Source organism: Chroicocephalus ridibundus, chromosome 1 (assembly GCF_963924245.1).
Source record: "Chroicocephalus ridibundus chromosome 1, bChrRid1.1, whole genome shotgun sequence".
In the NCBI taxonomy this organism is placed as follows: domain Eukaryota; kingdom Metazoa; phylum Chordata; class Aves; order Charadriiformes; family Laridae; genus Chroicocephalus; species Chroicocephalus ridibundus.
In genome coordinates this window covers 133621536-133640000 of record NC_086284.1, presented here as the reverse complement: position 1 = coordinate 133640000, position 18465 = coordinate 133621536, and the positions used below count along the sequence as shown (strand labels likewise).

At 46.9% G+C, this 18465-nt stretch overlaps 2 protein-coding genes across 6 annotated transcripts in view; one reads left to right on the top strand and one right to left on the bottom strand.

The window, feature by feature from the left end:
- The window catches only part of FAM131B (family with sequence similarity 131 member B), a 36939-nt gene extending 30703 nt beyond the window's left edge, over positions 1-6236 (bottom strand). For 2 of the 3 annotated variants that reach the window (XM_063354080.1, XM_063354070.1), the window contains exon 1: positions 6091-6236. In XM_063354080.1, coding sequence (XP_063210150.1) covers positions 6091-6118 — 28 coding nt within the window. In that variant the 5' untranslated portion in view covers positions 6119-6236. Of the gene's footprint in view, positions 1-5247; positions 5350-6090 lie in introns of those variants that run through there. The other variant, XM_063354088.1, reaches the window with a different exon arrangement.
- Positions 6237-6266: 30 nt separating this feature from the next.
- Positions 6267-18465, top strand: part of ZYX (zyxin) — a 30652-nt gene continuing 18453 nt past the window's right edge. For 2 of the 3 annotated variants that reach the window (XM_063354023.1, XM_063354012.1), the window contains exon 1: positions 6267-6817. In XM_063354023.1, the coding sequence (XP_063210093.1) occupies positions 6307-6817 (511 nt within the window). In that variant the 5' untranslated portion in view covers positions 6267-6306. Of the gene's footprint in view, positions 6818-7179; positions 7789-18465 lie in introns of those variants that run through there. The other variant, XM_063354051.1, reaches the window with a different exon arrangement.

The window sequence follows — 18465 nt, the reverse complement described above, 5'->3', positions numbered from 1 at the left end:
TCGTAAAAGTCAAGAAATTAAGTTAGCTTGACAGGATCTGTTTTGCATAAACCCATTCTGACTGGCATATTGTCCTCCTAATATTTTATTGGGAATTATATCAGACTGATAAAATTAAGTACCTAGGTCATCTCACAGAACTTTTAAAGTTGTGATAAAACCGCAGCTTTTCAATTCCAGATCTTCCTCACTATTTCAAAACTTATTGAAAACCAAAGCTTTGACCTTTTATCCAACGGCTTAAAAGCTTTTCAGTGCAAGTTATCTTGAATTGCTTGTTGTAAATATCAGTCTAAAATCACGGTCGTTTGCTGTTGGAGAGTATATCCTTATTAAATGAGCTGAAAACTATTTTTCTCCTACTTCCCTCGAAGGAAACAGGCCTAAAATATGTATTGATTAGTTCACTTTTTCTGCTTCAATACACATCAGTCTATAGAAGTCTGACTCCCAGCTCCATCATGCCAATGAAATACTACTCATTACTTCCATTTTCCCATCAGCTCCTTTGTAATTTCTCTCATAATTCTCTCATATTACTGCCCATAAGAGTTCACAAAGTCAGTATGCTGTCCTTCAGTTCTGTTCCTCAAAATCACATCTGTTGTGTTGTCCACTAAAAAAACCCAATAATAATAATAAAAAAAAAAGTCTTGGGTCAATCATCAACATGCCGAAGAGTGTGTTCTTATACTAATGACTGTTGCTGACAGACTTATTTTGCATGTTTTTTAGTACGGTTTCCTTACAAAGCTAGGCTTATGCAATCACGCTATTTGTTAGCCATCTCCCCAGAACAACTTCCAAACCACTAGCCGACTTCAGCAACCCCAGGGAGAGAGGGGTGTCACAAATGATCGGTTTGTATACACTTCATGACAACTGGCTGCTAGGTCTGGGAGAGAGTCTCTGTTCAGATCCTTACTGGCAGAAATCAGTTCTTATCCCAGAGCTCTTTGGCTGATTTTTTTAAAGAGATCAGATTGAGAACCACTCGAAAGAAAGGCCAGACTGAGAAGAAGTAGGAGTAATGAAGTGAGACCAAGCACAAAGCAGTCTGATCTGGAAGGAAAGGTGTCCCTTTGTCCCTCTGTTCAGCTTGTCTCTCTCCCAGGCAAGAGAGGAACAAGCTACCCGGATGCCCTTCTTCATGTATTCCCACTATTTTACCCACATTGCCTCTAAAGTGGAGGTTTCTACACAGAGTTTTGTGTGTAGAAACCTCCCCCTCCACCTGCGTGCATGCAACTAAATGAATATATCCTTAATGCCGTCACTCAGTTTCCTTCTGCATTACCATCTCCTCTCCTGGGCTTCTCTCTCTCTATTTCTTTGCACTGACTCACTTATATGTTGAAGATGAAGGAAGGAGGAACTGGACACTGGACCCCTTGATATGATGTATGTACGCAGGCTGGATCTCCCACTTTTTCACACTCCGAGTGCATAGACTACGCTTGCCATACCAGATCTCACTCCACACACCTTCGGATCTTGGGGGGGGTGAGTAAGGAGAAAAAAAGTGAAGGGGATGTTCACCAATTGCTCACGCTGCTTACCCCCTCTCCTGTCAGTCTCCTATCCTCCTCCCACTCTGCTAAAGCAGCTGGATGGGAAGTGGGTGGCCTTTGGCTCCATTTCTCCCACTGTGGATGCTGCTCATTTACACTTAGTATAGCACATCCAGTGAGAAAGCAACGTAGAAAGTATGCGCTCCTCTCTCCGACAGGACACTGACCGTTCTCGTAGAGGGGAGTCCAGCAAGCCAGTTAGCTGGCTTTGGCTGGTCAGATTTGACCCAGAGATTGACAAATGAAAAGCACTGCCTTTTCCATTCTGCGTGGCCAGCGACTGATATTCTGTGCGTGAGGCTAAACCAGCCACCACTTGAGCTGTTTCCTGCAAAATTGCCAGACCAAAAAAACACGGGGAGGACTTCAGCTGACAAGCTGGGGTTATTATGGTGAGGGAGTTTGTGGGACACGGTGCTCTCAGTAGTTAAAGGAATGTGGTGATGGGGGGGAAGGTATAGGAGTGTACTAATGCCATGTAGAAGACCTGGCGTCCTCTGGCAGAACTAAAGCAACGGGTCTAACCTGACTCCGAAAGGCAACCATTCCAGGCTTTAGATATTAAGCACCGGATCGCAGGATAATTCAGGTTGGAAGGCACCTCTTGAGGTCCAAACTCCTGCTCAAAGCAGAGTCAGCTATGAGATTAGACCAGGTTACTCAAGGCTTTATCCAGTCTGGTCTTGAAAATCTCAAATAACACTGCACAACCTCTCTGGGAAACCACTTCCAATGCCTGACACTCCTCATGATCAGAAGGTTTTTCCTGATATCCGGTGTGAGCATCTCTAGTTCCTCTTCCCCGGCACTGCAAAAGTGTTATTAGTTTTTAATTTCTTGGAATATTTTTCCACCATTTTATGTCACTTCACAAAACATGTTTGCTGCAGGCTTCTGTGCAAAGACATGAGAGAAATCAGAGACATCACCGTAAAAAACAGAGAGCAATCTTGAGCTTAATAGGCTTGAGCTTTCTATTCATTTAAATCCATTCAAGGAATTAAGAGAGATCTTGTCACACTAGTCAGAACAGCCAATATTAGGAGATGTCTAAGCTGTGGTCAAAGGTACACTTGCAATGCATTCAGACATCTATGCAGGCCTGAAATCTTAAATTTGGCTAATTCAGTTACTGACAGTAATCAAGCTGATCTTCGCATTGAGTTGGCACTTAAATTTCCACAAGTTCCCAGCTGAATTTTTGCAGCATTAACTGTCCAGCAGCCTCAGTAAAAACCTCCTTTACATTCAGTGCGATTGAGCCCCAGCTACGATGAGAGTCACTAGGCAGCTCTCTGGGAGCTCTGATGGGGTAATTATCCCCAATATACAGACCTGACTTGTAGCTATTATCGAAGGCAGAAGCCAGCTGCGATGCTCATTGTACAATTGCTATCACGCCCCGTAACACAACGCACACATATGACATTGAGGTGTGAGTAGGTGCATCTGTGGAGAAGGTGATTGGGTATCAGTTTAGCCTTTTAAGATCATGTTTCAGCTTTTTCCATACCCTAGGAAATCCTAATCTGATCATCGCCATTGTGATTTCTGGTGTCCTCTATAAGGCTGAAAGATGTTATATGACTCCATTTCAATTTTACACATATGGAGCTGCTCTGTTATGACCCTCTCAATTACTTTTCCCCAGGGAGAAATAACCAGATAACTCATATTTAGGAAAGAAAACGTAAAGTTGCACATCACTAAACATGTGCAAACTCTGACATCTAACTAGATCATAGTAAAATGTCCCTGCGGGAGATGGAGAAATCATGTGGCTTGCTTAAAACTGGAATGGAAAAAGGCCCGGAGCAAGCTCAGGGCACAATCCTGCACTGGCCCTTGTGTGGTGAATAAACTAAATGTGACTGATTATAAGCTTTCTACCACTAATCAAAGCCTCCCAAATTCTGAGTTCAAAATCTGACACAGGCAAATTCCAAGGTAAAACCAATACAAGCGTACCATCCATCGTCTTCTGTCTCTAGGACCCACCTGGTCTTGAAAAGGCAATACAGAGCCTGTATATTGAACTCACTCTGCAAAAATCTAACCAGATAGCACTATACAGCAAGAACACAAACCTCTCTCATGCTAGGGTGTTAGTTCCCAACCACATCCTAGAGCTCAGATCTAGCATGTTAAAGCACTGATTTCCCGAAATAGGTCTGAAGAATCCTCCCAATAACTCCAGGAAGGCTGGAGTGAAAAATCTAAGCTGCCACATAAGACTTGTTCTGAACAAGCCTCCTTAGGTGGAGGAGTACAAGCAAAACTCAAGGATCCCACCTTCGCCCACTCCAACCTCTTGGACTCGAAACAGATGAAGCCCCTACTGAAGCAAAACAGTGTAAAAGTTTCACATGAAGCAGGCATCAGGCACTATTACTACATTCGTATCTGACTCCCCTAGAGATTAGAGTCACAGTTGTGCAATGCCCGTAACACACACCTCCATAACACAAGGTCAAGAAGAATTCCCCAGTTAACCACATAAATAAGTCCCTAATGTCCACTGTGCTCTCACCATCTAGAATAAGCATATGTTGCATAAACCAAAAGTCACTACAGTATGGAAAGGCCACTGTCTGTACCATTAAGGTCTACATTTAAGAAGTGCAATCTGCAGACAAAGTGAATTTTCAATGATCACTATCCCACCATCATTTTAATGCACAGATGCTCTTCTGTATTTTCATCTATGCCCACGTATCCACATGACATTTATAAATATATATATATAAAATATATATATTCTTTTATATACAGATGAGAATGATATTTGCAATAGTTCAGTTATACAGGGCTTTTTTGTCACACAGATTGCAGGTCACAGATCATAAAAACGCTGCCATGCACAGGAACAAACACCTGTGTGGTTAAGTATGACAGCTTAACCGCATTTTGCTGTGGAGAGTGGATGTTACCAGATGTGTGTTTGTTCTTTATTTGAACAGTGTCGTGGGGAAGAGGGGCCAAGAATTAACGCTGCTAGTTCAGACACACGTCGATAAAAGGGGTATAGATAAATTGCCAGCTAACAGGATAATAATGCCCTTGCCAGTGCGTATGTGTGGAGGATATGGGAAAGGCAGGAGAGGGAGGCAATACATGTTTTGATATGCTGTAGAGACACAGACCCAGGTAAGCCTAGAAGAATCTTAAGGGAGATATTGCAGTGATCTTTGTCATATGGACATTACAGAAGATGTAAGAGATTTCTTTAGGTCATGAGGACATTTGAGACTGATAAGAGACACAGACTAGATGTGGGAAATAAATCCCAAAGTAGAAACTGGAGTCTGTAGTCTAAAGTTTGCTGCTGCGGGAGTAGATGGTTCCCTGGAAGCGCTCACAGAGGGCTTTCCCATGGAGCCAATAAGTGTCACAGCACCAGGCTTTGACACCGTCCCTCAGGTTTATTCTGGGGGGGTGGGCCAACTCCCTTGCCCTCAGAGGTTTCCTTTTCCCACTGGCGTCACAGTGCCCGGGTGCTTTGTGGAAAGGCTTGGGAGAGAGACATGTACCACCAGATGAGCCGTGTTTTTCTCCCAGAGATTGTTTTGGTGGCTTGAATGACACGTCCCCATGTAACTGATGTCTGTACATGTGGTTTGCACAGAAAGCAATTTTCCTGCGGGGAGGAAAGTGTGCCACAGGATGCTGTTTTTACCTGTAGAGACCTGCGCCTAGGGATCAAGGGATCTCTCGGTATCCGCATGTGTGTAGGAGGGGAGAGCTAGGTTACAGAGCCTACAGGCTGGGGATCCTCTGCTGTAAAATGTGCGTGGCTTGGTGGAAAGATGCGATTCCTCCCACCGTGTCCCCCCCTCGCGATGGCTCTGCCAGAGGGAAGGGATTCAGTTTGGTTTGCTTGCTCTCCATTGAAGTCTTACGTAGCGGGGAGGGGGGGGGGGGGAAGAAGGAGGGAGAGGAGAAGACGTGCGGATCATGCAATGTTATGTATTCTGGGATAACAATAAAACCGCTGCCGAGCAGAGGAGGCAGCCGCCGGCCGCCAGATCCCGCTTTGGGGAGGCACGCCCCGCACCCACTCCCCACCACCACCCCCACCCCCCGCTCCGGAGCCACCGCACTGACCCACATGTTCCGCGACCTTCCGCCACGCGTGACACGGGGAGACGTGTGTGCGCGTCCCCCCGCCCTCCCCCCAGCCCCGGGCATGCCCCCCAGCCCCGCTCCCCCCACACCCCCGCCGGGTCCCCGCCGCCAGCACCTAGGCCAGCGGCTCCGGGGGCTCCGCGCTGCCCGCCCCGCCGCGCCGCGCCACGGGGGACCGGGGCAGGGGGAGGTGAGGAACGGTCGCAGGCAGCTAATGGCGCTGCACCGGGCCCTGGGCAGCCGGATTGGGGGTGGGGGCTGCGAGGGGCGACCGTGCCCGGCGTTGGGGCGGGTGGGAGGGGGGGAAGGCCGTCGTGTCATTTCCCCGGGCGGAGGGGGGGGGGGCCGCGACTGCCCGAGCATCCCCTGGCGCCGTCCCCCGCCAACGCCTTACCCACAGTGCGGGATCCGATGCAGCCCATCACTCCGGCAGGGGCTCCGGGGAGAGGCGGCAGCCTCAGCAGCGAGGAGGAGGAGGAGGAAAGGAGCGGGGGAGGTGGGGGGAAAGATAAAAAAAAAAAAAAAAAAAAGAAAAAAGAAAAAAAAGGAGCCGGTCCGGTCCCTTCAGCGGGAAACGCCGGGGTGGCCCAGCCGGGACCGGCGCGGGGTCATGGTCAGGTACGAGCGCGGGGTGCCCCCGCCGGGGCGAGGCAGGCGGGAGGGGAGCCGGCGGGCCGGGCTGTCATCTGCCCCCCGCCGCGCCTTCGCGCTTTGTTCCGCTCCCCTTGCGGCTCCCCTCCCCGCCGCCGCCGCGTCCCTGCCTCCGCCGTACCCCCCCCCCCCCCCCACGACACACACACCCCCCGCCGCTACTCCCGCGCCCCTCCGCCCGCTCCCCCCTTCGCCGGCTCCCCGACGGGGAGGCGGGCTGAGATTGGGTAAACAGCTCCGGCCCGGCAGCGCCGCTCCGATTGGCTGCCGGCCTCCGCGGCCCGGGGAGGCAGGGCCGGGCCGGGCCGGGCCGGGCCGTTCCGTCCCGTCCGCCCTCGGGGAGCGGCGGGACCGGGGCGGTAGGCGAGAGCCAGCCCGCCCGCCCGGCGGACAGGTGCGGGCGGGGCGGGGCGGAGGGTGCGGAACGCCCGCCCGCCGCGGGGAGCGGAGCTGGGCGGGGGCCGGTACAGGTGAGCGGCGGGCGGCGCCGCAGGCCGGGGGGCGAGCAGGTGGGGACGAGGGGAGCGGGAGCGTCCCCGGAAGAAGAAGCGAGGGGTGCGGTGAGGGGTGCGGCGGCGGGAGGGAGGGAAGCAGCAGGCGGCGGCGGCGGCGGGGCGGGCGGTTGGTTTCCCGGTAACTACACTTGCCGACCCGACTCAATTACCGGCAGCCCCCCTAGCGGCAGCCCGGCCGCCTCCCCCGGGAGGGCCCGGAGCGCTCCCTCCCTCCCTCTCGCTGCCGGCGGAACCGGAGCGGCCCGGCCCCCGCGGAGCGGCCCGAAGCCGGCCGCAGCCCTGCGGGGACTGCGGGAGCCGCCGAGGGGCGGGCGGCTGCGGCCCCGGCGACTGGCTGGGCCGGGAGGGCGGTGGGTCCCCCTGTCTGTTCGGCCCTTCCCGGAGCGCCCCCGGGGAGCTGGGGCTTCCTGCGGGTGTGGGGCGCTGCCCTCTCCCCGTCGCCCCGCGAAAGGGTGAAGGAAGCAAGCTCAGCCCCGCGGAGGATGCTCCGAGGCCCTTCCCGCGTCCTCCCCGCTAACATGGCAGCGAGGAGGGATCTCTGCAGGTGGAGGAGATGCTGTTAGGTCCGCCGCCTTCAGACAGCCCGAATTCTGCCTCACCTGCCAGCAGCAGCAACAGGCGGCGTCCTCCTGGCCTGCTTCCCCGGCACCGCGGGCTCTCCCCTGATCTGCGCCTTCCACCTTCGCTCTCGGAAACGCTCGTGATTTCTCTCCATCCCTTTGTGCTTTCCTTCACCCCGAAAGCCTCACCGATCTCACCAGCTTCCTTCCACCAGTCTCTAGTAACAGCAAATTGAATTTTGCTGGTCCCCAATGAGCCATTTTGTTCTCATCCTTGGGCCTGGAAAATTCAGTTTCTGTCTGCCTTGCTGAGAAGTCACTCAAGACAGCTGAGCAGCCCCGATTAACAACAGTAATGGGGAATAGGTAAGTTTATTTGTTTTCCTATTCACAACTTGCAGTCAGCCTAAGGAAGAAAACAAAATTTAAAAAAAAAAAAAAAAAAAAGAACTTCACAGAACATATTTGCCACGTTTTGCCTGAGCCTCTGAAACAATAAGCAGGAAGTCTGCTTCCACACAGTCAGTTTACAAACGAAAATTTATATAGGAAGGACATGGGCAGAAGAAAAAAAAAATAGATAGCAATGTCTGAACATAAGCAGCTATTCTATCTTTTTCCTTCTTCGTGGTATTGAAGATTTACTGAGCGTGGTGAACATGACACTGCTGACGTGTAAGAGATTGTAGTAGCCTCCTCCTGTCTGGGTGCCTGAGGCCAATGAGAGTCTCTTCTGGTGCTCTAATGCTTATCACTGGATACAGCACATTGGACTCCCACTGAGGATGAAGTTTTTCCGCAACTAGAATTTTTTCCCTCCTCCTTCCCCCATATATTTCCAAACCTATCGGTTTTCATCTAGTCTCTTTGAATGACTCACTAAAGGTATGTTTACTGATGCGTCTGCACCCCTGAAGCCTAGATTGTAAAAATGACGTGAAACCATAGATCTGCTGGAACTTTACGTTAACCAAAGGTGTTTCAGCATCTCTGAAAAGCGGATCCATATTGACTTCCATGTCTATATGCGAGGAAAGGGGAAACAAAAGCCAATTGGAATGGGAAGAGTGGTATTATTAAGATAATACAAGGCCTGTCTCAGATAAATGTTTTGTAAGTTAGTGGCTGCCCAGCCAACTGCTGCCACCCACAGTTTGGTGTAGACAGATTGAGCAGGACAGCTGTCCTCAGGAGCTTCACCGCAAAGCCCACCAAACAGCACTTGCACCTCATCCTAGCCTGAGAAGATGTATTACCAACACAGCTGTGGGCAATTCCTTTTCCTCTGTTCAGAGAGACTCTGGTTTCATTTTAATCCCCCTCTCCCCCTCACCCACCCACCCAATCTAAAAGTGTTCCTCTGTGAACCTCCTTTCTGCACTTTGAGTGATCTCTGCTCTGGTTTCCTCTTCAGTGAAGGTTTCGGGTAAGTCACGTTGACTCTTCTTACTTTATTCCCCCCTGCGCGATGCTTTAGCTCGTCTGTCACTTTGTCTCGAGCTCAGAGTCCTGCTGCAGGTCCTAGCAAGCGCACATTTGGCTTTCCTTTCATTAAGCTACAGTATCACCTCCATCAGTCTCTTCTGACTCCTGCCTCAGGGGGGTGATTCCACAGGTAGGTGAGCAAGTCCTAGCACCTGCCCTGCCTGAAAAGCAGCTTTCCAGTTCTTGATGGGTTTGTCTGCTGCTGCTTTAGTGAGGGATCTGGCAGGCATCCGTGCCGCTGTGAGGCATCGGGCATGCACAGCAGAGAAAGAGAACTGGAAAGGAGGAGGATTAGACCCAAGCGTCCGTTTATTCACTCCACAGAACTATTGGCCTGTCTCGTGGCTGTCTCGCATGTCCTGGTGCCACAAGCTCTCTCTCTTTTTTTTTTTTTTTTTTTTTTTTTTTTTTATTTGGAATCAATATCACTTAGCTGCTGGAAGTGCTGCCTGTCTTGGCACCTACAGCCATGCTCTGTGCGCCATTTTTAACGTAGTCGATTTAATCAATGAATAGACTCTTCACCACCTTTTGGTTCTTACTCATACATTTATTCATTGTGGACCTTGTGTACATACATCTACATATTTAAAGTAAATTCCATTCTCATTAGAAGCAGGGAAGACTTTGTCGGACTATCAGCTACCAGTTTTCACACAGCTGCCTGGCTCTTCCCTCCAGTACCTTCCATGCAACAGGGAGCTCATCATCAGTGAGCAATTTCTGGGTTTTAATAAGCCAATACCTAACTTTTACCTCCTAAATTTGGTTAAAATACAACATTTATCATGCGGTAGCATAAGAAAACAGTAGCTATTGTACATTCTGAAGAAATATATAATTTCATGAGAATTATCACGTAGGAGGGAAAGTGACAGGACTGAATCTTTTAACAAGGGACTAAAACAGAGAACAAATCTAACTGTCCCCCACAGTTTCTGTCCTTGCTTTTCCTGAGCAACAGTATTCCCACTGCTGCTGCAAGGAACAAGAGGTAAATGACAAAACATAAATCGTTATGTTTTCTTTGAAATAGACTTTCTGACAGGCTCTGAATATTTTCTCTTGAGCATTGCAGGGACTTTCTTAAACAATAAGGGTATAATTTCATGTAGGAAATTGTGTACAAAACACGTTTTGTACAGTGCCTATAGAAGTGCTGGTGTGAAAAGTGTTTGTAAATTTAAGTTTTCATACAGGGTTAGGAGATGGAGACGTTTAAGTATCTAGAGAGAGAAACATGGATAGATTCTTTACCCAGCTGGGTATCTCGGAAGGAGCAATAGGAGAGAGCCACTTGTAGCCTCCTAAATTATTTGTATGAGGGGTGAAATTATGCGCCCCTCTGTTTATTGTAGAGCTGTAGACCTCCTCCTCCACAGACTTTGTTGTAGAGATGCCTGCTGGGCAAAAGAGTGGGAAGACCTGTCATGGGCTGCAGGTCACTGCCGTTAGGAACTTCTGTTTGCAGAGCAGAGCTTCAGGGCTGCCCAAATGGGGTCAAGGATGCTGCAGGTGGAAGGGCAACATAAAGCTCCCTTGACCTTTTTCCTCCCCCACTTCTGCAGCTTTGCCATGAATGCAACAGAGAAATGGACTGAGATGCCGTAATCAACTCATTAAGCACATGCTCCTAGATGAGTACTACCTGCTTTTGGGGTTGAATGCCAAGGTGAGTTGGGAACAGAGGAGGATCCATGCCTCCAGCAGTCTCTTTCCCCCCACCCCCTGCACACAGGCAGAGGGTCTAATCAGGGATGGGTGAGGGAAGAAAAGATACTTACAGAATCATAGAATCACAGAATGGTTTGGGCTGGAAGGGACCTTAAAGATCACCCAGTTCCAACCCCCCCTGCCATGGGCAGGGACACCTCCCACTAGACCAGGCTGCTCAAAGCCCCATCCAGCCTGGCCTTGAACACCTCCAGGGATGGGGCATCCACAGCTTCCCTGGGCAACCTGTTCCAGTGCCTCACCATCCTCACAGTGAAGAATTTTTTCCTATCTAATCTAAATCTCCCCTCTTTCAGTTTGAAACCGTTACCCCTCATCCTATCATTACACTCCCTGATAAAGAGTCCCTCTCCATCTTCCAGCAAAGCTAGAGATAGTGACTTCGTGCCCCATCGAGGGGCTGGTAATAGCACAGAGCAAAGCAGTTTCAGAACAAGCTCTGATTTTTAACAACTTGTTCCAAATCCACACTGAGGCACCTCCATCGTAACCCTGAAGACAGGCTTACACTGTAAATTGTTAACAGTTTGCTTTTTAAGAGATGCCTGTTCAGCATTGTTTGTCTTTTCTATAAGCCACTGATGAATCTATTAAACGTATTTTTTCCAGATGTTCCCTATAGCTTTATATAAAGATCTTATAAATTATAAATACTGAAACAGCTTCTTCCTAAGAAGTACTGCTTCTAACACACAGAGATATTGTCACTGGCCTACCTGCTTAGTAAATTTATGCTTTTCATCAATTACTTATCAGGGATGCAGATTATATCACAGTAGGTAATGCGCCCCTGTTGTCTCCCTCCCTTAGCTGCCATTTAAACCAGTTAAAGTGAAAAAAATTACCAATATAAGTCTTGCCACCTAATGTTTCTCTTTCAAGTAAATGTTGCCGACCTCCAAATAATTTAAAATGTCTTCCTTCTGTCTATCATTCACCCTAAGATTAGTTCCTGTCCCCAGAGGTCTCGCTGGCAAACAGGTCTATCCTCCCATGAAAACGCTCTGAAAAATTATTGTTCACCACCCTCTCCTTCTCTAGTCCTTTTAAAAATTCTTATATAAAATCCTGTGGCCTGACCAATTACTGTCACAGAAAGACACAGAGAAACTTCCTACGTGCTTCTTGCAAGATGTGTCTTCAGCTGTGGAAAATATACAGAGGCCTGTGAAGTTCATGAGTAGGAGATGTTTACAAAAATAGTATCTGTATCAGATCTATAGAAGCAGGAATCGTCCTCCGGGGACTGTTGCTCCAATATGCTTCTCTGCTGGCCTCCTGCCACTGGCAGTATGGATCCCCCAGTAAATGCTGCTTCTGGCAGAGATCTCTGTAATTGCTTCATAGAAGTAATGGAGTAGATGCCACAAGAGTTAATTCTACATCAAGCTGTATTAGCTACTGATAGGATTTTCATGTGGACTGATAGTAAATGAGATACCAAAATGACTCATACAGTTCTTCTTTCTTGCTCAGAGCTCCTTCGGTGCAGGAGACAAACAGAAAGGCTTTTTGTGAGGTTCAAAGAATGAAAAAAGCAGCGCCAATGTGGTTCAGATCCCGAAAGCGGTGTAACTTATCTGACATAAGTGGAAGGCTGAGTCCTTTCAAGCTGGGAAAATATTTGAGGCTGTGTGAATCAACTGAAGATTAGAAGGGACTATAGGTGGAGGTATAGACGTAGGATATGTTTGCATTACATGTGTGATATAAGCTCATGCTTACCTACACTCACATCCGAGCAAAAGTCATCTTGTTCTGTCTGCACCTACAGGTCACAAAAACTTTCATGAGAGCACATCAGTTCACTGCTGAGATGGAACTAATCAATCTACCCCCTCAATAATGTATTTATCAAAAAATCGTCCTCGATATTTTGTCCCATATTGCTGAAGACAGGTAATGGTGAGCACCAAAAGATTATTCTTCCCCTTATGGTGCACAGTGAGTTCTCAAATAGGCCTGTCCTGCCAAAGTAGAGACACACACTTTGGATGTCCTGGCATCATCCTTTGGAAACTGAACACTGATGGAGCGTCCCAAATGGACAATCTTACTCAGAGGTATGAAATACTTCGATGTTAGACAGATACCTTAAAAACACACTCATTTCAACACAGGTTGATTTTTTTTTAAAAAAATATATATTTATGGATCAAATTTTAAGAATTTCTACAGTGGAGAGGTATGTCATCCCAACACATAAAGAGCAGGCGAGCAGGGGGCTAGCTGTAATCTAAGACAGTGCTCCCATACCCACTTTGCTGCAAGATCCCAGTTGTGTGACCTCGCTTATTTGGCAGTATTCTCTTAAAATACAATCACCTTTCTTTATAACACATGGGTTTGCTGTATTGGTACACACATAAATGTTCAATGCTCAGTGTTTGCCATTCTTTTCTCACCTTCTCTTGATATTTGCCTTCCATTAGTTTTTCTGAAGGATTTGTACCTTCATGGTTTTTCAGAACAACATTGCTGACTTTTAGCAAGTGTAATATTCTCTCAGCATCTCCATGTTTGATTTTTATCCAGAGTGATGCAGAAGTGTCATGTTCTGTTCTATATATATATATATAATAAGATCTCATCTTTCATACAGTCCCCGTTTCTAGACTTTAGAGGAGACATAGAAAAGGAATTTACCATCTGGAACTGTGGTGGTGCAGTTTGTTCTGTTGGCATTTCGCTGATGCCTTTGTAGCACACTGACCTACTGCACGTGATCAGGCATCACCTTCCACTTGAACCACGGCTCTCTGGAACTGCAGCTCAGTATCAAAGAATTAGCAAGCCTAGCCTGCTTCATCTGTCACAAACTTCACCCACTCAGCAGCACCATTCTGGTGAGCATCTTTCATAAACCTATTCTGCATCCTCGTGTGTCCTTACCTTGTGTCTGAAGCGAGTAAATGCCTGCTGACGTGGAATGAGACAGGCGGTAGACTAAGCCATGCTCTGAAATTCTGGTTCCTTCTACCATGGCCTGGGGCTTTTCCAGTGGCACATGAAGTGGGAAGATGAGCGAGTTCCTCACCATCAGGTAGGTAGTGCCAAGAGGAGAGGTCTGAGGAGGTTGCTTTGGAGGGTCAAAAAGGGTACGTGGTATGCACTAGGGAAACAGACACCACTCATCACATAAATGTGAGGTGCAGATTAGGGTGCAGGCATCTTTGATGCAGTCTGAGTCTTATTTTGCTTTTTTAAAACCATTCACTTCATTCTCTCCTGAATGTCTGCTTTCCAAACAGTGAAACATACAGAAGCTACTTCTCCTAAATGTCAGTTGAATCTAGTGATGTTGCTCAAACTGCATTTTTAAAAATAATCTGCGAGCAGTTAATGTGCTTTTTAAATTCCCAGTGTTATGTAAAAAGGCACAATATTTTTAGCCTTACAAAATATCAGTTGTCATCTCTTCACTCTCCCTTTGATATATTGGAGATGGGGGACTAGAAGCTTGCAGAAACTGTAGATACTAACTCTTTTAAAAATAAGGTGGGTTTTTTTGCATTATGAGTTTGGAGTTATGCAAATCTTAATAAAAACATACCAAAATACACAAAAGCTTAAAATCAAGTCTGAATACTTACATTTAAAAAGCTAGTGATTCTGACCTCACTGCCAAATTCTTATGTCTGGAATAATGATAGCATAATGTATCCAGAAGCAAAATATCGACTTAAACTGTTCACTCATGCACTAACAGAATGGCCCTCGTATTTAAAAGATCTCCAGCAAGTACCCTCTGCCATATAACACAGAGCACACAGCTGCTGTGAGTAGGCTCTGGCAAATCAACATTGACTCAAACTATTTTTGGAATCAAGTCAGGCCTGCTGCTGTTTTCTAGAGGATCTGAATACATCTACCTGCTGTACTGTGCTGCATTCCATACGGAATATGGTGGGATCCAGAATGCTTGCCTGTGTGCTTATTTGGAGGTGACCTTTCCATTCCCATCTGTGTTTCCAAGTCTTCTGAAGTCAAATGTTTTCACCTGCTGACAACCTCCTTAATAAGCACCGCTGGGCCTTGCTTCTTCCTGTGTTCTCTAATGAAATTTGAGGAACGGGATCTCAGAAGAGGCTGCCTCGCTACCTTTTCTTCTTATTGTCTTGCAAACCTTGACATCCTGATGATACCCTCAGGTGCTTCTGTCCAGGAGGCATCCCCTACCAGAAGCAGGCCAGGAAAGGACAGCATCCTGTCCTCAAACCCACTGTGATCACAGCTGATCCTTGAAAGAAGCCCCCAGACTTCCCAGTTCTTGTGGCACCAATGCAATTCAAGAGATGGCCACCAGAAACTCCCGGAATGTTTATTGTTTATATATGGAGGCTTATGTATTGGTACTGGGCTAAGGCAAAAGACCTGAAGTCCATGTACAGGAAAGACAATACCCACCAGTCTGGGCAGCAACTGGTCCAGCAACCAGTAACCCTGTCACTTCCCACACCTATAAAGGACTGTTACTGCCTTGGAACAAAGCAATCATCAGGTGAGAATGCCTGCTGGCCAGGGCTTTCTTAAACAGTGCTGTGCTTCTGTGCTGGCAGACAGTCATGCTGTTTTTTCTTAAACTGGGTTGAGTTTGTGACTGGCCAGCAACTGCTGTTGGGTACCCCTGCAGTGAATCTCTCGTGTTTTTAATGCCTGCAAGTACTTTTTCATAGAATTGTTTGGGTTGGAAGGGACCTTTAAAGATCACCTAGGCCAACACCGCCCTGCCATCTTTCGCTAGATCAGGTTGCTCGAAGCCCTGTCCAACCTGATGGACAGTGGCTTGTCCTTACGCAGCATCTTTAATCTTCAGCCAACCCTGTACTATCCATTGTTTTTGACAGAAAAGCAATTTTAAATGGAATCAAGACATTGATTCAATATATGAGCTTTTTTCACAGTATACTACTATGATCAGCCATCACGATGTTTCAAAAAGTTTCCCAATTCTCTCACTCTCATGTGTAGTAGGCCCTGAAACATAGGGTGCTGTTAATGCAAGAGCACATCTTCTGCATTTTGGGGGATCTTAGCTTTTCTCTGCTCTCACAGAAGGCTTCTCTTCCTTTCTGTCTCCCCAAAGTTGGTTTTAATCTGCAGTAGGGAAGAGAACATCTATCACACTTTCACATTTACTACTACTTCCTCAGTTTACTGCCAGCTGGAATAAAGAGTTGAAACAACTGTAGATGAGAAGAGTTCTGGTCTCATGGTCCCTCAAATCAGATAAACAATTGCTATGTTTAGGAGAATGGAATCCTTCAGGCACAGGTCACCAACTACGTAACTTGAAATTCCGTTCCTAGCTTGGAGGTGCAGGGATTCAGAGAACAACAATTTTCGAGTCAAGAGCAAACACAAATGGAGACTCTAAGACTCTGGTATAGTCTGGTAAGAGAGCAAAGCAGACAGGATGCAGCATACTGTAGGCTTCTCATCAGTGTAAGCTGAAAGACAAAATGAATTATTAATCTAATGAGGGAGTCATTCAAAACCAAGCCAGGAGCCTGAGAATATGGACCATGGAAGAGTCAAAGAGAGTCTACAACGCAGCATCCCTCTAATCTTAACTGCAAGCTAATTCATTAAGTTGAATTTAAGCTTTTGGCACGCAAGGGCTGAGACCTGTCTGCAGTGATATCAAGTCTGAGGAGACAGAGGCAATGAACAGCATCAACCAGACCACGCATTCATCCCTATTCTTCAAAGCATTCCTCTCAGTACCGACCCATACCCTCTACCCTTCTCTGTGCCATTCCTCAAGACGATTTATTTGCAGTGTGTAGTCCAGCCCCTGTGGAATGCCTCCTTTTGAAACTTAGGAGGAATGGATAAAGACAGTATCCCATATGTACGTTCAAATTTGGACCTCTATCTATGCAGATCTCCTCTTTTTTTGGATCAGGAAAAAACTGGAGCCATTTTACTGCATTGGAGAAATGCAGGCTGTCCGGTGTGTCCCAAAGCAAGTGGTTGTCTGGAACTAACTACGAAGGCTCCTTCCCTTTCAGGGCGTTACATCTGAGGATGCTGTAGTTATGTCATCATGCACTGCCTGCCTATACATTGTTTGGATACAATACACGGTTCTTGCACTGTTTTAAATTTACCACACCCTTCCACAAATCCACAATCTTCTCTGTTTTGCTTCAAAACCATGTTTTCAATATAAGCATATCTTTTCTTTTTTATCAAATCTCGTTTTTGTTTTATAGTTTTAAGATAAAGGCTTGATGACTAGCTTAGGAGGACACAGTTTTGGAGACCACGGCCACAGGCCAAACAAACTGGAAGCAAAAGGATTATTGCTGGTAGGGCCAAGCAATTTTTTTCATTACATTGAACACTATGTACCAAGGTGTTGGGAAGAAAGCTGTTGATGGGAGGCCCAAGAAAAGCAACACTGATCTACAGAAATAGCTTTGTAAAAATCCCATTTATTTCTTCTGGCAGCACCAAGTCTAACACTGTCTCTGAAACCATCAGTCACTCTGCAGAAAATGGTTTGAACAGGGCTTTCCCATAATCTGACCCACCTTATTTTCATTAGCAGCCTGATGAGATTCTGCTGGTTTAGTTTCCAGGAGTCTTTCACTACGTGCTGCTCCCAACTTTTAGCCAGCACTGTCACAGACATCACCTGGGACTCAAGAATCCCAGGGAAGAAGTGTATTTCTATATGAAGCCTGAACACAGATGATCTTCATGTTGATTTCAACTGGCCAAAGGCATACCTAAAGTTGTTTACATGTAAACCAAAGTGTTTTGGATAACTTTTTTTTTCATGAGCCATGGGAACAAAGGGTCGGGAGGTTTGCCAAGTACCTAGGAGACATGGTCATCATATTGACCTTCATCAAGGCAACTGGAGGAAATGCATCTCCAGAAATGTACATCCACCGATGAGTTCTTTAACGCAATGTCTTAGCCCTTGGCCACAAGTCTACTACTGACAGGCAGGGATGGTTCACAGCTAATAGACGAAAAGCCCTTTGCACTGGTGTAAAGTGGTACACAACTGATCCAGAAATTAGGCTATGCCTCTGCCATCCCAGCACACCTCTGTGCAAATTGCCAATGACTTCATTAAGACAAGATGGAACACTTTTTGATGACCTCTCCTGCATTTTGAGCAACAGCTGTGGCTTCTGATCTCTCAATATCACTTAGAGTAGCTACAAAGCCCTGGCAATGGCGGCCTGTAACTGCTACTGCTCTGTTCTCCACAGTCGGTGGCTTTCATACAGTAGTTGATCACTTTGCTAGACACAGAACGAACTTAGCACAAATCTTCAGTAAGGCCTGTCACAACCTTACTTTTTCAGCCTACTGAAATCCATACTCTGCTTGAAGACCAGCTCTCTCCCACAAGTTGTCGCTTGTCACAGAGTCCTAGCTGCCACTGAAAGGACACTGCTGCAGGGCCCTGCTGATGATCCTGACAACCCCATGAAACAGTCAAAGGTTTTTGTCTGGTCTGTAGTCATCCTCTTATTCATACTGGCAGTAAGTTAACTAGCAAAGATACTAGTAGCCACATGTACCAAATATAGGAACTGCAGAACATTTTGTGTAGCTCCACACCTCTTCCTTTTATAAAGCCAGGGCTTGAGGGGCTGCACCTTTTAAAGCTGTACTCAAATTGTGGTTTACTGTGCAGTTTGTAGATAACATTTGGCCTAATATTTTTTTGAAAGCAAACTGTTGGATCATATGCTTATATTGTCTGTTTGGTTTGCTCCGGGCCCTTGGTTCCTTGATTGCCTACACTGTGTACATACTAGGTTTCGCCAGGACTCCAATCTGGAGTTAACCAATTAT